Below are 15,367 nucleotides of genomic sequence, written 5' to 3' on the forward strand. Positions count from 1 at the left end.
TTTGTAACAATTCTTCGTCGTAGAAGCGAAAGCACAGTATCATGTTGCTAAGGAGATTTATATCAGCTTCGATTCAAAACTATCGCCATATTGCGTACGTACAGGGACAATCACCGGCACCAAAGATACGTGAATATTTCTACTATATCGATCACGAAGGAATGGTAATTAGAATCTTACTCAATTTTTCTTATCAGATATCGCAACATTAACGTATACTCCTGTCCACTAGCTCTTTCTAGATGATGCAAGGATAAAAAATTTCACCTCTTGCTTCAAGGAGAAGCAATTTCTGGAATTTTTCTTTAAACGCTTGAAGCTAAACGATACGGACCGTTATCAGGACGAGTTTCCGTTTCTGTCCGTTTGCGGTCGTGAGAGAAATTTCATCCGCTGTGACGATCTACCGATCGTTTATACACATATTATTCAAAATGGTTCGTATGTAAAGTTTGGTTGGAGAGTTAAGGTGCTTTTTCTCTACCTGATAATCTGCACTTTCAGATAACGAGGATCGATTAGCTTACGCACATGCCAGCGATAAAATGAGTGTACCATGGCAACCAGATCGCATCTGCATGTTTCCGGACACTGGACGGGTGTATCATCCGGCACCGGAGCGGTACGGTGCGATAGGATTGATCCGTTCCAAGCTTGCCATCGAACTGAGCTCTTCGTTTACATTCCAAAATGGGGAAGATCGTCCACCGACACACTTCCGGTGGAAGGAGAAAGATTACGAGCTCGATCAGGACTGGTGGAAGCAGACGTACATAAGCCAGCGATCCGCTTGTTAACGGTACCAATGAAATGTGTGATACAATATTTTCACGGATGTTTAGTTCGAACCTGTTGGAAGGGACAATGTCGGGACCACCGTGGAGCGAAAACGGAGCGAAGCACTATGACCACACGAGTTCACTAAATTTTGAACCGCCTCATTCACTTCGTTCACTTCTCTTTGTTACTATCATCATTGTTAACAAATAAATCTAGAAAAAAGTAACTGTACAGGGGTTATTACACGGAAGATAATTCTATTGACTGATTTTGGATTTTATCTGTCTTTCAGGGCCTATGCAGAAAAATGCCTTTCACTCGAGTGATAACACATTTGTCAGATTTTGCATTCCAATTCCGAAATTTGAAAAACGAAAAAGATTCCCCTTGATAAAAATATATATGAGAAAAATCCACTCCATGATTCACTCCAACACAACTTCAAAATTAAAGCATTCTTCTTCGAATTTTTTTTTGCTACTCTTTCTCTTCCGAATTTATTGCGGCTTGTTCCACGTACGTACTGTAATCAACCGCTGTTGGACCGCTACTTTTCGCCGTCATTAGTGTGTCCTTGCCCGTTACTTCACCATCCTTAACCTCTACCGGCTTTGCCGATCCCACATAGGGAGCAAATTGATTAAGCGACTGTTGGATCTGTTCCGCTTTTAGCTTTTGCTGTCTGGCAAGCTTTTTCCGTTGCTTCATCTTCTCCCGGCGCATCAACTGCGCTGGTGTCGGAACTTTGACCACCGCTGGTTTGCCTTTTTGTGGGCTTGCTTTCTTTTTGCTGGTAGGTTTCGTTTCTGTGACCGCTTTCGGCTTCATTTGGTTCTGGCGGGAATTGAGCGTCCTCACCGATGCCCAGTGTGGAAAACTGCACGGGAAGATTGTATTTACCCGGTGCAGTTGTGTTATCACGAACCTATCGATCGGGATCCAATCGTACTGCTCCAGCGGTGGACAATCGTACTGGATTTGGCTTAATAGATCGGCCCAATTTAGACACACTCCGGCACTGTTCGTTTGACTCGGTTTTTCGATCACCTTTCGACCGTACACCGAAGGACCCTGGGTGCTTTTACCATCGCGCTGCAGCAGATAGTGTCCGGTGGGGAAATTTCCCATCAGCTTTAGCATTTTCCACACATTCGTGATTAAATTACAGGGCTTGACGCTGTACAGTCGGTGCAGTTCTTCCTCGATGTCACGCAGCTCGAGATAGCGATGGGAGATAATTGCCGAAGTTGTACCATTGATACGCAATCGCATCGTTTTCGAATTGGGCCTCAACAGCTGACGGCACCATTCCTGCAACAGCTCCGCTAGTGTCATCTGTTCCGCACCGAATTCGGGCTGATATTCGACCTTTACTGATACGTTCATGAAGACACGCATTTTGCGAAACGATTCGTAACAATCCTGCCGAAAGCCTACCAACATATGGTGCTCATCGTTGGACTGATCTTTTAATTTCCACGCCTGATAAAATCTGCTTTCGCGAATTTTTTCTTTAACAACCGAGGGTGGTGTTTTGTGTGCTAACGACCTCATGTATTCATCGAATAGGAGCGGTTTGAATGATTCCCCTTCTTTCGTCGCATCTTCTTCAATATCCTTCACAGGACTTTTCGATTTGTCTTGGAGATGTTTTCGTCCCTTAAAAGACATAAAACTTTTAACGAGCAATTTGTACGCCTTTACCTTCCTGGCGTGGGTTGAAAGTTTGTTCGGTGGATGTCTGCTGTCCATGATTAAGACCTTCCGCCCCTCGATCAGCTTAATTTCGAACGGTATCGTCCACTGGTCCTGCATGTTTTGGGCATAATTTAGCAGAAGCGTAAAGGCACCGGCCGGCATCACAAATGCTACATCCTTTAGGTGTTGGAGAACAGCACGAACGTTGCCAATCTGTTCATCCCGCTTACACCGTACCGCACACCATTCCGCTGTGAAATCTTCCAGCACTCGCTCGTTCCTTTTAAGCGTAATCGATTTTAATACATTTTCCGTAAAAAGACTCCTTACCGTCCCAGTTTCGTGGACATCTTCCCCGGTAGGTTCAAACAATACGTTAGTCTCGTTTTCTGCGCAACCAAAAAATGGAACAACCGTCATCAGCACGTACTGGCCACCTAGCTCACGCTCCAGCGCCAACCGTTCTCGTACTTTTGCCTGCCAAACCTTTACCACCAGCGCGTTCAGTTCCGGTTCGATCGTTTGCATACGGCGCAACAGGTTCGTGTTGAAGTAATTCTTCACAAAGCTATCGAACATTTCCTTTTCCGGGGCAAGCTTTACCATCAGCTGCATGTATCGGGCGTAGTTTTTCTTCTCCTTCGCGCTGTTGAACGGTAAGCGCATGTTGATACGGTTCTGTACCGTGAGGCAAAGCTGATGCTCGTCGCGCGTCAACACCGAACCGGAGGGAAATTGATTGAAGAAGAGTAACGATTTGGTGCACTTTACTTCCAGCTGCTGTACTTTCTGCCCGGTGCGCGGGTCGGTTGGCATTTCTGCGGGCAGGAAGAGGGAGGATTCATCCACCAGAGAGCATATTTCATCGATCTGATGTACCGGATCGATTTCATTGATGTGGAGATTGAAGATGTCATTGTGATGGTCGGCAAAATCGATCGATGCTTGTTCGAGGAGTTTTCCTTCCGAGCGTGGATTGTGGCGGGACCTAAGGTGAAAAATTTTTTTTGGAAATGGTCCTAATCACGTTTCGAACTTGTTCACGACTTACCAGATCAATTTTTTGTACTCTTCCATCGCCGGACGGTGCCAGTTCGCGGTGATGCTTTGTTATTGTGCGCTTTTTTGTAGCAAGCCCCTGCTGTCAGTGGAGATTGTTTTGATGCCATTTTACTGTCAAGTATGAATGTGTGTACGATTTGTGTGTTGTTTGTTTACCTCATTGAAAAGGCAGAAGAGCGATCCCTAATTTCATTACGCATCATCACGCCTTGGTGCCGGAATAATAAGCGCGATTGATCGAAATGCTGACGTGAAAGTGGTGGTGTACGATATTGAACGCTTTGCACTCAAACACCGTCCCTCTACTCCGGCTCTGCATCGTGTGTCGTGTATCATATTAAGCAATCCACACATCATGTCCTTCCTCGGGCTCCTGAGCTACGTTTCGCTGCTGGTGCAGATATGCTTCGTAACCGTCTCGATAGGTACGTAAATAGCGTCAAGGCGTTCGGGCATCGTTCTTGGAACGCGGCCATCTAATGTCGTTCCTTTTTTCTCTCTCACGTTTACACCCGTTCAATCTCCAAACAGCCGCCGGTCTGTACTACCTAGCCGAGCTAGTCGAGGAATACACGGTCATCGCGAAGAAAGTCATCAGCTGGATGGTAGCGGTGACTGCCTCACTTTATGTGATATTTATCTTTACGGAAAACTTCTCCTGGACCATGCTGCTCTGTGGCCTCGGGGCACAGCTACTACACGGGCTCATCCTTACCGATTTCCCGTACGTGCGGTTTCTTTCGCCAGCATTCATCAGCGCGGTGTTGCTGCTGATTGCGAACCATTACTTTGCCTTCGTCTACTTCCAGCAGCAGTACCATTCGTTTGCCGAAGTACTGGCGTACTTTACGCTCTGTCTATGGCTCGTCCCGTTCGCACTGTTTGTATCACTTTCGGCCAACGATAATGTGCTGCCAACGAGCAACGAACGGACACATTTACTCGGTAGGAGAGGTGGCTTCGTGTGGAATGTAATCTGGAATTTTCGACCTAATTTATCCTTTTTTTTTCATCTTAATAATTATTTTCCAGGTGGTAATGACGATTTAGTAACGAATTACTTTTCCAGTCGGAAAAAGATGGGACTGCTTTCGTTGTTTAGCTACGCAAAGGAAAGCCTGTTGCCGCAGCGCAACAAGAAAGCATTTTAATCGGTGCCGGTAAACGTGTACAATCGACGACTTGTATATTATTTCTATTTATTATGATGCCGTATAAAATGCCAATCCCCAGACAAGAAAGGTAGGAATAATAATAAAACAAAACCAAGAACCAGTCTCAATCAGACGCTACGTTCCGTCACTGTGCCATCCTTCTGTCCGAAGTATGCCTTCGTTGCCATGTCAACGAATAGTCCCGTATCAACAACGCCCGGCAACATCATTATCTCCCGATTCACCGCATCCCAATCGTGTTCTTTGTCGTCCGGGAAGCTCCAATCGAGAATGAAATTACCATTATCCGTGACGACGGGGCCCGCCTTTGCAACCGCCATCCGAAGTTTTAAATTGCCACCGAAACGAGCCTCCACTTTGTTCTTTATTGGCACGTAAGCCATCGGTGCAACCTCGATCGGGATGCCTTTACGATACTGCTGGCCGAGCTTCACCGAATCCTTGGTGTAATCCGCAATGATCACCAGCCGGTCGGCACAGGATGCTACGATTTTTTCCTACAAATCCAGTGCCATTAGAGAATAAATTGTTCACCATTTATTTTATCATGCAATCAAATCACACACCTGCAATAGGCATCCACCACCACCCTTGATAAGAACCATCTTGGCATCAACTTCGTCCGCCCCATCGATCGCACAGTCCAGCCGTGGATTACATTCCAAATCACCCAGCGTCAGTCCATGCTCGATGATAAGCTGCCGAGCCTGGAAACTCGTCGGAACACAAACCAACTTCAGGCCTTCGGATTTCACACGCTCCGCTATACGATGCACTGCGTACACCACGGTAGAGCCCGATCCGACACCCACGACGGTGTTATCCTTCACGTACTCGTCAACCGCCTTGTACGCAGCACATCGTTTCGCCTCTTCCAAGGACATCGTAACGCGGGTCGAGTAGAATGCACCGTTGGACAACGAATTGTTCCTCCGTGATGGTACGATTATAGCTGGTGAAAGTGAACGTAAAAACTTGCACCACATGTGCGCTACAGGAATAGCTTTTCTTATCGATCAAACCGCGATCGTACCGGTTTTTTGACAAACCCTTTTTCCAGCCAGCCCGGTTGGACAGGGATGGCAAAGTAGGGCTATATTCTGAAAGGCTTCCTTAACCCTTTTACCCTTTAACTCTTTTTAAAAATGGCAAAAAAATTGTCACAGTTTTTTTTTAACATTTCAGTAGAGTCTATGTTCTATATCAGAAGAAAGAAGAATATTTTACCAAATTCAATCCGCACATTATTCACTGATTTTAGTGAGAGTCGAGCTATTAAAAATGTAAAAACTGTTGTTCACAAACACGAGATTTCGATTCTGAATTGGAATTTACATCTCGATCTCGATTCGATTTAGGATTGCATCTCAGAATCAGATTCGTTTTTTCTCGGGGCCTTCTTGCCTCGCATGGATGGTACTTTTGCCAAATACAAGAAAAACATAAAATTTTTCACAATTTTTGTGAATTGGAATAAAAATGTAATTGCAATTGTGTTGTAAAAAATGAAGTTCGCCAACCCTGGTACATTGACAGCTGATCAAAATTCAACCGGCATATTTTGACAGTTTCAGTGAATTTGTTTACCTCAGCGCATTTTCATTCATTGCCAGCCAAAGAGAAACCATTTTATCGAGAAGCACATTGTTTTGCCCGCCCAGCTAACAGGACGCCAACGGGATGAATTCCGGCAATATGTTGAAGACGCCGATAAATATGAGGTAATGTGTAGCTATAAAATGCATTACCATCGTAGTGATCATAACACGAGCTTCTTATTTTAGCGATTTGCTCCACGGCGGAACCGAGTTCCAGATCGACACCGACTTCAAGTACGATGAAGGCGACGACAACTTCATCGAGGATGACTATGGCAGCGCGGACGAGGATGAGGAAAAGCACAAACAATTGTTCTCTCCCTGGGATCGAACGTTTGACGAGCTTCGGCAGAAGATGGAACCAATTAGCGAACACATCTACAAACGCATCACAAAGGCGGGAGTCGGTGAGGAACTGCCGGATAATACGCAAGTAAAAGTCGACTACAATGTATTTTTTGAGATGGATGTAAAACCGGCCGATTCCTCAACGCTGCGTGGCAAACCGTTCCGGTTCGTGCTGGGAGCGCACAACGTACTGCTCGGCTTTGAACAAGCGGTGAAGACGATGCGCGTCAGCGAAGAAGCGCAGTTTGTGATCTCCTACCAGCTACTGTACGGTGTGGTCGGATGTCCACCACGCATTAAACCGAAGGCGGATGCGCTGTTTGTGATTCGGCTAATCAGTGCCAGTCCGGTGAACGATGGGGATGCGCTGGCACAGCTAAACGAAACCGAGCGTCGTTCGTACTCGGCGGTAAAGGAGAAGGTGGCACAGGCCCGCCAGTACGCGAAGGATTGCTTTAAGCGTAATTTAGTACAGAAAGCGATCGCAAAGTACCTAGAAGCAGTCGATACGCTCCAGATGTGCCAGCTAAAGGACGAAACCGAACAGGAGGAACAGCAGAAAACGTTGATCGCACTATACACCAGTCTCGCCGTGTGTTACAATCATCGCGACCAGCCGAAAGATGCCTGCCGGATGGTAAACATGTTGCGCACGCTGTGCAACGTTAAACAGAACGCCAAGATCATGTACCAGGAGGGTAAGGCGTTGATGAAAATCGGAGATTACGACCGGGCCCGTAAATGTTTGCTGGGCGCCCAGAAGCTAGAGCCCCAGGATGAAAACATTCAGCGCACGCTGAAGGAGTTGAACGAATGTTCGGCCCGGCATCAGCAGGAGGAAAAGCGTATCTGGACGCGAGCGTTCGGTTTGGTGGACGCAACCAAAAAGGATGATAAAACGAAGGAAGCGGATAATGTGCTTGCGGAGGATATAAAGAGGTCGATGAAGGTGTTTCTGGAGGATGAAACGTGTAGTACGCTCACGCTGCCGGACAGGTTCACCGAGAAGGAGGTGCAGGTGATTGAAAAGTTGGCCGACGAGTTCAACCTGAAGCTGGTCATTCACATGCACAACAACAAAAAGCATTACAAATTTCAAAAATAACACCGTGAGACGGAAGGAATAGCTGGCTGAAGGAGTATCAATGCCATTGTTATATTTACTATTGTTAAGTGCAATGTAACACTCAATTACATTCTACATTTTTTTGAACATATACTATGAACTATTCCTTGGGACAAAACAGCATTGTGAAGAATTACTGAGAGCTACATTTATTTTTAATTAAATTAGATTTTGTACACGAAGACGGTGAATTCCATGTATGTTGTGGTCTCGATGTAACAGCGAAAGAAACCATGAGCGATACGGGATAGTATGTTAAGGATTTAATTTAGGATCCCTGTCGAAGCAGTAGAAAGAGATATCCAAGGCCTCCGCAACGACAAACCCAACTTCATCTTCACCGCAAGTGCCATTGGCTTTTGCAAATGTCCTCACATGCAGCACCTTGACGATATCCCTGACGTCGTTTTCTGTTGGATATCGGGTCATTCAAGTACCCACGGAAACGAGAAAGTGGACCAACCTGCCTACGAGTTGGTAAGGAGCTCAGGATTTAATAATACAAAACCTCTCAAAAAAGGGCCCCAACACCATTTCCGCTTAGGGGTCCTCAAAATTGCTGAATCCGGCTCTAGATGCGCCACTTTAGGGGCCCAAAACTTTCATCCCGGTAAAAAGGGACTTCGGGGGACTAAATTCGCCACTGCGGAAGATAGATCTCGTCGATTTTTATCAAAAAATAGAAATAATAAAAATAGAATTACATAAATAAGAAATTGGATTTTTACAAATTTAAAATATTTGTGACTCCTAACATACATATGTACTCCCTGCTGCATGGATCGCGTGAAGATCGCCTGATGATCGTGCATATCCAATCCCTCCAGACATTTGAAATCCAGGATTCTTATCACAGAAAGTTTAAAAGATAATTATAATATTTGGGCAATTTTTATCATCAAGAGCAAATCAATCACTGGGAATCATTTCTTATCTCCCCAATGATTCGACAAATGCTCAAAAATGTCTACACAATTCTCTAATTTTCCATTTCAATTGCTCGGTAAACAAACAAAAGCCCACGTGCCGTTGCTGCATCATGCAATTCTGGCCACCGAAGTACTATTGGGAACCCAAAACACGGCGTATTGCCGACACATGCGCACAATCCAGAAGACAAAGTTTGAGTAGAAAAATAAAAACGGATCCTTTCTCCGCTTCGAATGTCTACAGTCAGTCAGGACACTGTGAGCGTGGCAAACGTGTCATCTTACCCCGTACATAAATAGCGTAAGCCACAAAACATTGCGATATCGATTTTGCATCGTCGTTTGATATTCGGCTCCGGTTCCAAGTTTGAGTGCGATAATCGGTAACCTCAAGGCAGAGTTAATTGATATTCAGCAGCAGTCGCATCGTGTCCGTACTATCCCAGCAGCTCTCCATACGGTTGCATTCGGTACACTTGATGGCCATATAGAGGTGTTATTACTACCGTCACGGTCGTCAATGGTCGCTCGTGCAACAGCAGTATGGTGGGAGGTGTTGTTGGTCACCGTGTAATTCTGATTAATCGCTCCCACCGTTAGTCGTTCTCAGTCGTTCGCGATGTCCACCTCTGCCCCGTTGGGTGTCGTGCAGGTGAATCGTTCCCGTTCGGAGACAGTTCTCTCGCTGGACGGTGGTTGGCCTCCAAGGTCACCTCCACCATCCCTTTCACCGTTTGCTGGATGGCCACGAGCCAATAATGGGTACGGTCGGTTTGGTGCGAGGCCAGTTATCCCGGGTCAACCGGCGTGGATGAGTGGATCGAGTAGTGCTCTACCACGCACCGGTAGCCGTGATGAGGTAAAGCTGCACAAAAGCCTCGAAGAAATTTCGAAGGACATACGCGAAATCGAAGACTTTATCAGTGTGACGGAGGACATTTTGCGGCGGGAACGCGAACAAGACGAGCAGATATCGCTACGCGAAAGGCAGCGAAAAGCGGCCGAACGGACTATGCAGCTGATTCGCAACAAGTGTAGTCCGACGAAGAAATGTTTCAATCGCGTCATCAAAACGCCAGACGGTCAAAGGAAGGTACTGCGCTCACCGACCTACAAGGTGAACATTACCCAGAAACGACGCATTAAATCGTTCAGCCCGAAGGGTGGCTACAAGTCGAAGCTGTACTTTCGGAACGGAAAGATAGGCTGTCAGGAGGCGGAAAATGCAGTTTCCAACCTGAGAAGTACGCACGAACTGGTCAAGCGGATTATTAACGATGAGAACAATATGCTGGTGAAGCTGGAACATCAGCACTACTCGACGGGCGAGCATGATGGGCTTGATTCCAGATCTAGCTCGGTAGACACACCGGTGGAAAGCTTGCAGATGTGCGTAACGGAATCGGCAGGAACGTCACTGTGTGAAGACGAATCCTCACCACCTCCTGTTCCGACAGTGTCCAGTGACGGTCCGAATGTGCTTCACAGCCACGAATGTCAGCCACGGGTTGATGACACCCAAGTCATCGAGAATGCTAATGGGAGCTCTATAGAACCGTTGGAGGATAGGCGGAATTCGGAGTAAGTGTAAAGAGGTGATTGAAATGGAAGTTTGGCTGATGGAAAAAAATATTCGCACCCTTTTCCAACAGGGCTCTCTCGGAAATAACACCAACAAACGGGAATGATTTCGTTACCGTCCGTTTGCGGCATTTGGCCAACCGATTCTCGGAGCGAACTAGGAAGATGCGCAGCAAGATCGAAATTCCTCCAACACCGTCCAGCAGTGCCAGTGCTCCATCAACGGCGCCCTCCATGCAGAAGCACAGCGTGAACCGTATGTTTTCTATTTAAGACCCAGATATAAAGGAGGGTCCTCAATATTTACTAATGCATTTTTTTTTTTCAATTCCTCCCAAAAGAACGTACGATACAAAACTCCGCCTTAACGCTTCAATCTGCCACCGATACACCGGGTTGCAGCCACTATCTATTCTGTCCCATCTTTTGCTGCGGTGGCCGTAGCGATAATGTGCTCGATCCGCAAGGAAAGTTCTACATTGCCTGGCTGTTTATTGTATCGCTTTCGTTCCTGTACAATGCGTGGGTCATACCGTTGCGATCGTCATTTCCGTATCAAACGCCGGAAAACACCAAATATTGGATTGCGATGGATATTTGTGCGGATGTTATCTATCTGCTGGATATACTGTTTGTAAAGCATCGCTTGATGTACCTGTACGAAGGATTTTGGGTGAAGGATAAAAATCTCACACGGAAGAACTATATGCGTAAGCTACAGTTTAAGGTAGGTTTTGGGGTCTGGGTCGGTTGCAATTGGCAGGAAGTATTTACGAAATTCTTTTCTTCAAGATGGATCTGTTGGCGTTGGTACCGTTAGATTTGCTATATCTACGCTTTGGAACCGAGCACGTGGTATTCCGTGCTCCGAGACTACTGAAGATACAAAGCTTTTGGGAGTTTTTCAAGCTGATCGATCGAGTCATTTCATCACCACACATTGTAAGTGATCTGGCTCATTCATCGAAATTGGATTTGGGTTACAAATTAAAATATCTCTTCCAGATACGTGTAGTGAAGACGCTAACCTACATGCTGTACATGATACACCTGACTGCGTGTGCTTACTATGCTTACAGCGCCTATCAAGGTATCTCCACATCTCACTCCAAACCAAAACAGATCCCGATAGCAAATAATCCTCCTTACCCTTCTCTATACCTTTAGGACTCGGTTCCAATCGCTGGGTGTTCAACAACAAGGGACACGCATATGTACGCTGCTTCGCATTCGCCACCAAAACAGCAACCTCCATCGGCAAAAACCCCAAACCGGAGAAGGAGGGTGAGCTAATGTTCATGACCGCCGCCTGGCTGATGGGTGTGTTTGTGTTTGCGCTGCTTATTGGTCAGATACGGGACATTATAGCGACGGCAACACGTTCCAAATCCGAGTACAAGCAGCTCGTCGATGAGACGCTCGAGTACATGCGTCGCCTTAACCTACCAACCGATCTGCAGCGGCGGGTAAAGATGTGGTTTACCTTCACCTGGGAGCAACAGAAATGCTTAGACGAAACGCACATAATGGATGCGCTGCCAGCCAACCTGAAAACCGACATCGCTATCTCGGTGCACATTCAAACACTTTCCAAAGTGCAGCTGTTTGCCGACTGCGAGGAAGCATTGCTGCGGGAGCTTGTACTGAAGCTTCGCTCGGTAACCTTCCTTCCAGGGGATTACGTGTGCCGAAAGGGTGAGGTAGGGAAGGAGATGTACATCGTAAAGACGGGCCAGGTACAGGTGATGGGTGGCCCAAGGAATGATGTGGTGCTAGCGACACTTTACGAGGGCTCTGTGTTTGGTGAGATCAGTCTGCTAGCGATTAATGGCGCGGAAGGAAATCGCCGTACTGCGGATGTACGATCGAAAGGATTCTCCAACCTGTTCGTGCTTTCCAAATCGGATCTAAACGAAGCGATCGTGTACTACCCTAACGCACAGGCCATCCTGAAGAAACGTGCCAAGAGTTTGATGCGCAAGAATGCAGCTCGTGAGAAGGCCGAATCGCAGCAGAGCATCGACACGAAGGACAGTGAGGCGGATGTAGTGATCCGAAATCCACAGGATCCTACCTCACCAAAGTTGCTGAAAACGGTTATTCAAGCGTTGCCGCAGGAATCTGCTGCCGTACAATTACTAATGCAGGGCTTTAAAACGATCGATCCAACGGTGGACGATGAACCGGAGCAACAGCCAAACCAGGATGGAACTTCTGAGGAGAAGACCACGGAACCGGATCGCGCGGAAACGGGTTCGATGCGTAGTGTGGAGATCACGCATACGACTGAGGTGCAAATTGAAAATGAAAAGAACGTAGAATTGCCATGCGATTTGGTGTACAGCATCAAGAAAGAGCTGATGGAAAACAATAGCTACATCAATCTGACTGATGCGGAGAAGTATAAGCTACTGCACGAACTTTCGAAGGATGAGTACGAGGGTCAGGAAAAATCGTCTGTTTAATTGTTCTTATTTAGGACTATTTGAGCAATGAATGTTGAACAATGTTTTGTGCTAAATGTGCAATAATCATCCATACAAAAGCGACCGCTTTGATGATGTTCGCATAAAGTAGTGCTGTGCCCTAAATCAATTTTATTATTCTGTTTAATGACTTAATGACTTTAAATGTTGGATTGTGGATTTAAAAAATTCACAATGGGTGCGCCATACAGTTTAGGGCGTCCTATGGCCAACGGGTGTCATACTGTGTCATGCCTTTAATAACGCCACCAAACACAACACCATTCCGTGCATTCCCTCCTCGTCTCTCTGATACACGTTGGACATTTTGCGTATCGTAACATCAATGCTAAGGTTCGCCTTCGCCCGTGCACGTCGCGTGCATATTGCAGGGCAATAAATTAGCGCCACCTTGCTGTTATGGGAGCAACAGACCGAGAGAGAGAGAGACGGCGCGCGGGGCTTCAGCAAGGTAAGCCACGGGAACGTGATCGACGGATAGGCCGATATCAATGACGGAATCTATACACAATTACCATGCCTTTGGGGGAGGATGTATATGGTTGGCCTTTTGGACAAATGTGTGCCGGTAGCGGAAGTGAATCATCGTGGCATGTCGTTTGTTGGAAGATTGATAATAGTTTTAATGTCATAAATGCCCTTCAAATGAAGTCATGTGTTGTACTGAGTCATTCTGCTTTTTGACCAGAGTTCCATAAAACTATTCCCATTGTTCGGGCACCCTTACCCGGAACTCACTGTGGTGGGAGAGATTTTAAATACACCATTGCCAAGTTATCTCAACACGTCTTGAGACTCGTCCAGATCAGTTCATCATCTAACGTCCACCGAGAGTGACTCGCAGCAAACTCCGAGCAAACCGTTTTTCGATCGTTTCAGTACACCACTTGAATCAACATGGGTACGATGGTTAAAATGCCCAGATTAAGCTGGCACATTAAGCCACTAACATCTTGGAATTTATCATTCAAATTGTGTGTTCTTTTTCCCTTAACAGCTAAACTCGCCCTAATTGCTCTGGCCCTAGCGCTGTGTGTCGTCATCGTGAGTGCTGGTAAGCATGTTCGGAGTGGAGAAAGAAAAACCCCCCAACCAATCCCTGTGCAATGTCCCAACTCTTTCCTAACAGCTGGCGATGAGTGTCCGCTAGCGTCCAAAGTGGGATCCTGCTCGCCAACCTGTCTGACCGATCGTGATTGTGCTAGCATCGGTGGCAAATGCTGCGCCAACTCCTGCAATCGCAAATCCTGCGTCGAACGAAGCAAGCTGAAGCAGAGCACTGACAAATGTAAGTTATCGGTGACCCCACATGGCAACCTCTACTTGTCCCCATCAATCGCGGTGGGGTCTTGCAGGGTTGTGAGTTTCAGTGCTGATAGGCTCTTTTTTGCACGCCTAACCGAAGTTGACGAGATTGACCGTTACATCGACTACTAACGTGTAGTACCTCAAAACGATTATTGGCTTCTCTCAATATGAAATACTAGACATGCTTCTCTAATTACGATTGGTCCTCTGTACTTCACTCATTAATAACGGTTCTCTTTCGTTGTTTCTGGTTATCTTTCGTGTTTTTGTTTCTATTCTTTATTTTTCAACCCCCAAAAATGACACCACATGCAGATAGTAGCAATTCCGGTTCGGGCGCATACTGTGGCAGCTCCAAGTGCAACTCGTTCGAAAAATGTGGTACCGATCCAACTACCAAGAAGCAGAAATGTGTCCGTGCGTGATGAGCGAAATGGAAGTGCATCTTAAGTTGTGTGCGTGTGTGTGGAAGGGAGATTTTTTTAAATAAAAATAAATTGTGTTATGCATTAAAGAGTTGGATTTAATAGCTTGATGGTGTTATGGTTAAAAAATACTCTCAATTTTATCTTAGACGTTAAATATGGCCAACTGTCAGGAATAAAAGGCGCGGCTGCATTGGTAAAACAGTTATAATGGTGTTGATTTCAAGACAAAATCGGTATCAAATCCCATTCTGTAACGGATCAGCGAGATCAATCCGCTTAGAAACCTCACTAAGGTCTTAATTCCTTTAAGGTACGGCTCAACCTTGAAGCCTTCAATCAAGCTTTTACAGTTTAAAAACTGCGAAGCAGTTTAAAGTCATATTTCGAGAAGCTAAATTTAAATATTCTGAAGAGCTTAATTCCATACACATTTTGCCAACCTTTTTGTAATCCTAGCTGCACTTATCTACTGCCATGCTTCATAGCTGCATTAAAAGCTGAATACACTATGATGACGGTCAAGCAGAACGCAAAGCTTGAGGACTTGATTGTAGTGTAAACATTCATCAATTTGATGCCTCAACGAATCAGACTTCATCCGTATCATTTTGAACATCAGACCAAAACGGTTTGGTTTAGAAAGAGGCGAATGAGGTCTTAAAGGCACAAAGTTTCTAAAAAAAAGGTTCTGTTTAGAGTTTCAGACAACTTTTAGAAGCGTTCCTATCATCCCACACGTCGCAGCTTGGATTAGCATGAATAATAAAACATGTTTTTATTGGTGAGAAACAGGTTTCAACTAATCACATTTACTCTCAGCTCCAATTACTTGGAGTACGATTCTAATG

The 15,367-nt window shown here is 45.8% G+C and overlaps 8 protein-coding genes across 11 annotated transcripts in view; 5 read left to right on the forward strand and 3 right to left on the reverse strand.

Annotated features, from left to right (window-relative positions):
* Nucleotides 1–797, forward strand: part of LOC126567514 (UPF0598 protein CG30010) — a 134,701-nt gene extending 133,904 nt beyond the window's left edge. The window contains exons 2-4 of the mRNA XM_050223733.1: nt 38–164; nt 233–437; nt 505–797. Coding sequence (XP_050079690.1) covers nt 42–164; nt 233–437; nt 505–797 — 621 coding nt within the window. The 5' untranslated portion in view covers nt 38–41. The remainder of the gene's footprint in view (nt 1–37; nt 165–232; nt 438–504) is intronic.
* Nucleotides 1–15,367, forward strand: part of LOC126568615 (uncharacterized) — a 383,782-nt gene that overhangs the window by 206,627 nt on the left and 161,788 nt on the right. Inside the window, exons 2-5 of one of the 2 annotated variants that reach the window (XM_050225120.1) lie at nt 13,668–13,684; nt 13,781–13,837; nt 13,913–14,071; nt 14,407–14,546. In XM_050225120.1, the coding sequence (XP_050081077.1) occupies nt 13,681–13,684; nt 13,781–13,837; nt 13,913–14,071; nt 14,407–14,516 (330 nt within the window). In that variant the 5' untranslated portion in view covers nt 13,668–13,680 and the 3' untranslated portion in view covers nt 14,517–14,546. Of the gene's footprint in view, nt 1–13,640; nt 13,685–13,780; nt 13,838–13,912; nt 14,072–14,406; nt 14,557–15,367 lie in introns of those variants that run through there. The other variant, XM_050225121.1, reaches the window with a different exon arrangement.
* The window catches only part of LOC126568415 (apolipoprotein D-like), a 177,361-nt gene that overhangs the window by 49,506 nt on the left and 112,488 nt on the right, over nt 1–15,367 (reverse strand). The window lies entirely within an intron of this gene.
* LOC126567926 (uncharacterized) lies at nt 1,258–3,555 on the reverse strand. Its single transcript, XM_050224293.1, has 2 exons — nt 3,530–3,555; nt 1,258–3,466 (listed from the first exon to the last, which is right to left on the reverse strand). Exons 1-2 carry the CDS (start codon nt 3,553–3,555, stop codon nt 1,258–1,260), a joined length of 2,235 nt encoding a protein of 744 aa, XP_050080250.1.
* The window catches only part of LOC126568493 (protein TEX261), a 231,306-nt gene continuing 219,834 nt past the window's right edge, over nt 3,896–15,367 (forward strand). For 2 of the 3 annotated variants that reach the window (XM_050224982.1, XM_050224980.1), the window contains exons 1-3: nt 3,896–3,965; nt 4,072–4,485; nt 4,573–4,694. In XM_050224982.1, coding sequence (XP_050080939.1) covers nt 3,896–3,965; nt 4,072–4,485; nt 4,573–4,691 — 603 coding nt within the window. In that variant the 3' untranslated portion in view covers nt 4,692–4,694. Of the gene's footprint in view, nt 3,966–4,071; nt 4,486–4,572; nt 4,709–15,367 lie in introns of all 3 variants that reach the window. The other variant, XM_050224981.1, reaches the window with a different exon arrangement.
* LOC126568425 (ribose-5-phosphate isomerase) lies at nt 4,823–5,701 on the reverse strand. The gene is made up of 2 exons (XM_050224897.1): nt 5,282–5,701; nt 4,823–5,212 (listed from the first exon to the last, which is right to left on the reverse strand). The coding sequence occupies exons 1-2, from the start codon at nt 5,699–5,701 to the stop codon at nt 4,823–4,825; spliced, it is 810 nt and encodes a 269-aa protein (XP_050080854.1).
* Nucleotides 6,383–7,787, forward strand: LOC126568216 (inactive peptidyl-prolyl cis-trans isomerase shutdown). The gene is made up of 2 exons (XM_050224658.1): nt 6,383–6,436; nt 6,500–7,787. Exons 1-2 carry the CDS (start codon nt 6,396–6,398, stop codon nt 7,764–7,766), a joined length of 1,308 nt encoding a protein of 435 aa, XP_050080615.1. The 5' UTR covers nt 6,383–6,395; the 3' UTR covers nt 7,767–7,787.
* On the forward strand, nt 9,259–12,762 carry LOC126567835 (cyclic nucleotide-gated cation channel beta-3). The gene is made up of 6 exons (XM_050224149.1): nt 9,259–10,297; nt 10,369–10,553; nt 10,639–11,024; nt 11,090–11,239; nt 11,303–11,387; nt 11,465–12,762. The coding sequence occupies exons 1-6, from the start codon at nt 9,336–9,338 to the stop codon at nt 12,760–12,762; spliced, it is 3,066 nt and encodes a 1,021-aa protein (XP_050080106.1). The 5' UTR covers nt 9,259–9,335.

The sequence above is a fragment of the Anopheles maculipalpis genome, chromosome 2RL, assembly GCF_943734695.1.
Source record: "Anopheles maculipalpis chromosome 2RL, idAnoMacuDA_375_x, whole genome shotgun sequence".
In the NCBI taxonomy this organism is placed as follows: Eukaryota; Metazoa; Arthropoda; class Insecta; order Diptera; family Culicidae; genus Anopheles; species Anopheles maculipalpis.

Coding starts and splice junctions, on each gene's coding strand:
- LOC126567926 (XM_050224293.1), bottom strand. CDS start 3,555: ATGGAAGAGTACAAAAAATTGATCTG. Junction 3,467..3,529: donor GAGTACAAAAAATTGATCTG/GTAAGTCGTGAA, acceptor TTTTCACCTTAG/GTCCCGCCACAATCCACGCT.
- LOC126568425 (XM_050224897.1), bottom strand. CDS start 5,701: ATGTGGTGCAAGTTTTTACGTTCACTTTCACCAGCTATAATCGTACCA. Junction 5,213..5,281: donor GTGGTGGATGCCTATTGCAG/GTGTGTGATTTG, acceptor CTGGATTTGTAG/GAAAAAATCGTAGCATCCTG.
- LOC126568216 (XM_050224658.1), top strand. CDS start 6,396: ATGAATTCCGGCAATATGTTGAAGACGCCGATAAATATGAG. Junction 6,437..6,499: donor AAGACGCCGATAAATATGAG/GTAATGTGTAGC, acceptor TTCTTATTTTAG/CGATTTGCTCCACGGCGGAA.
- LOC126567835 (XM_050224149.1), top strand. CDS start 9,336: ATGTCCACCTCTGCCCCGTTGGGTGTCGTGCAGGTGAATCGTTCCCGT. Junction 10,298..10,368: donor GAGGATAGGCGGAATTCGGA/GTAAGTGTAAAG, acceptor CTTTTCCAACAG/GGCTCTCTCGGAAATAACAC. Junction 11,240..11,302: donor TCATTTCATCACCACACATT/GTAAGTGATCTG, acceptor TATCTCTTCCAG/ATACGTGTAGTGAAGACGCT.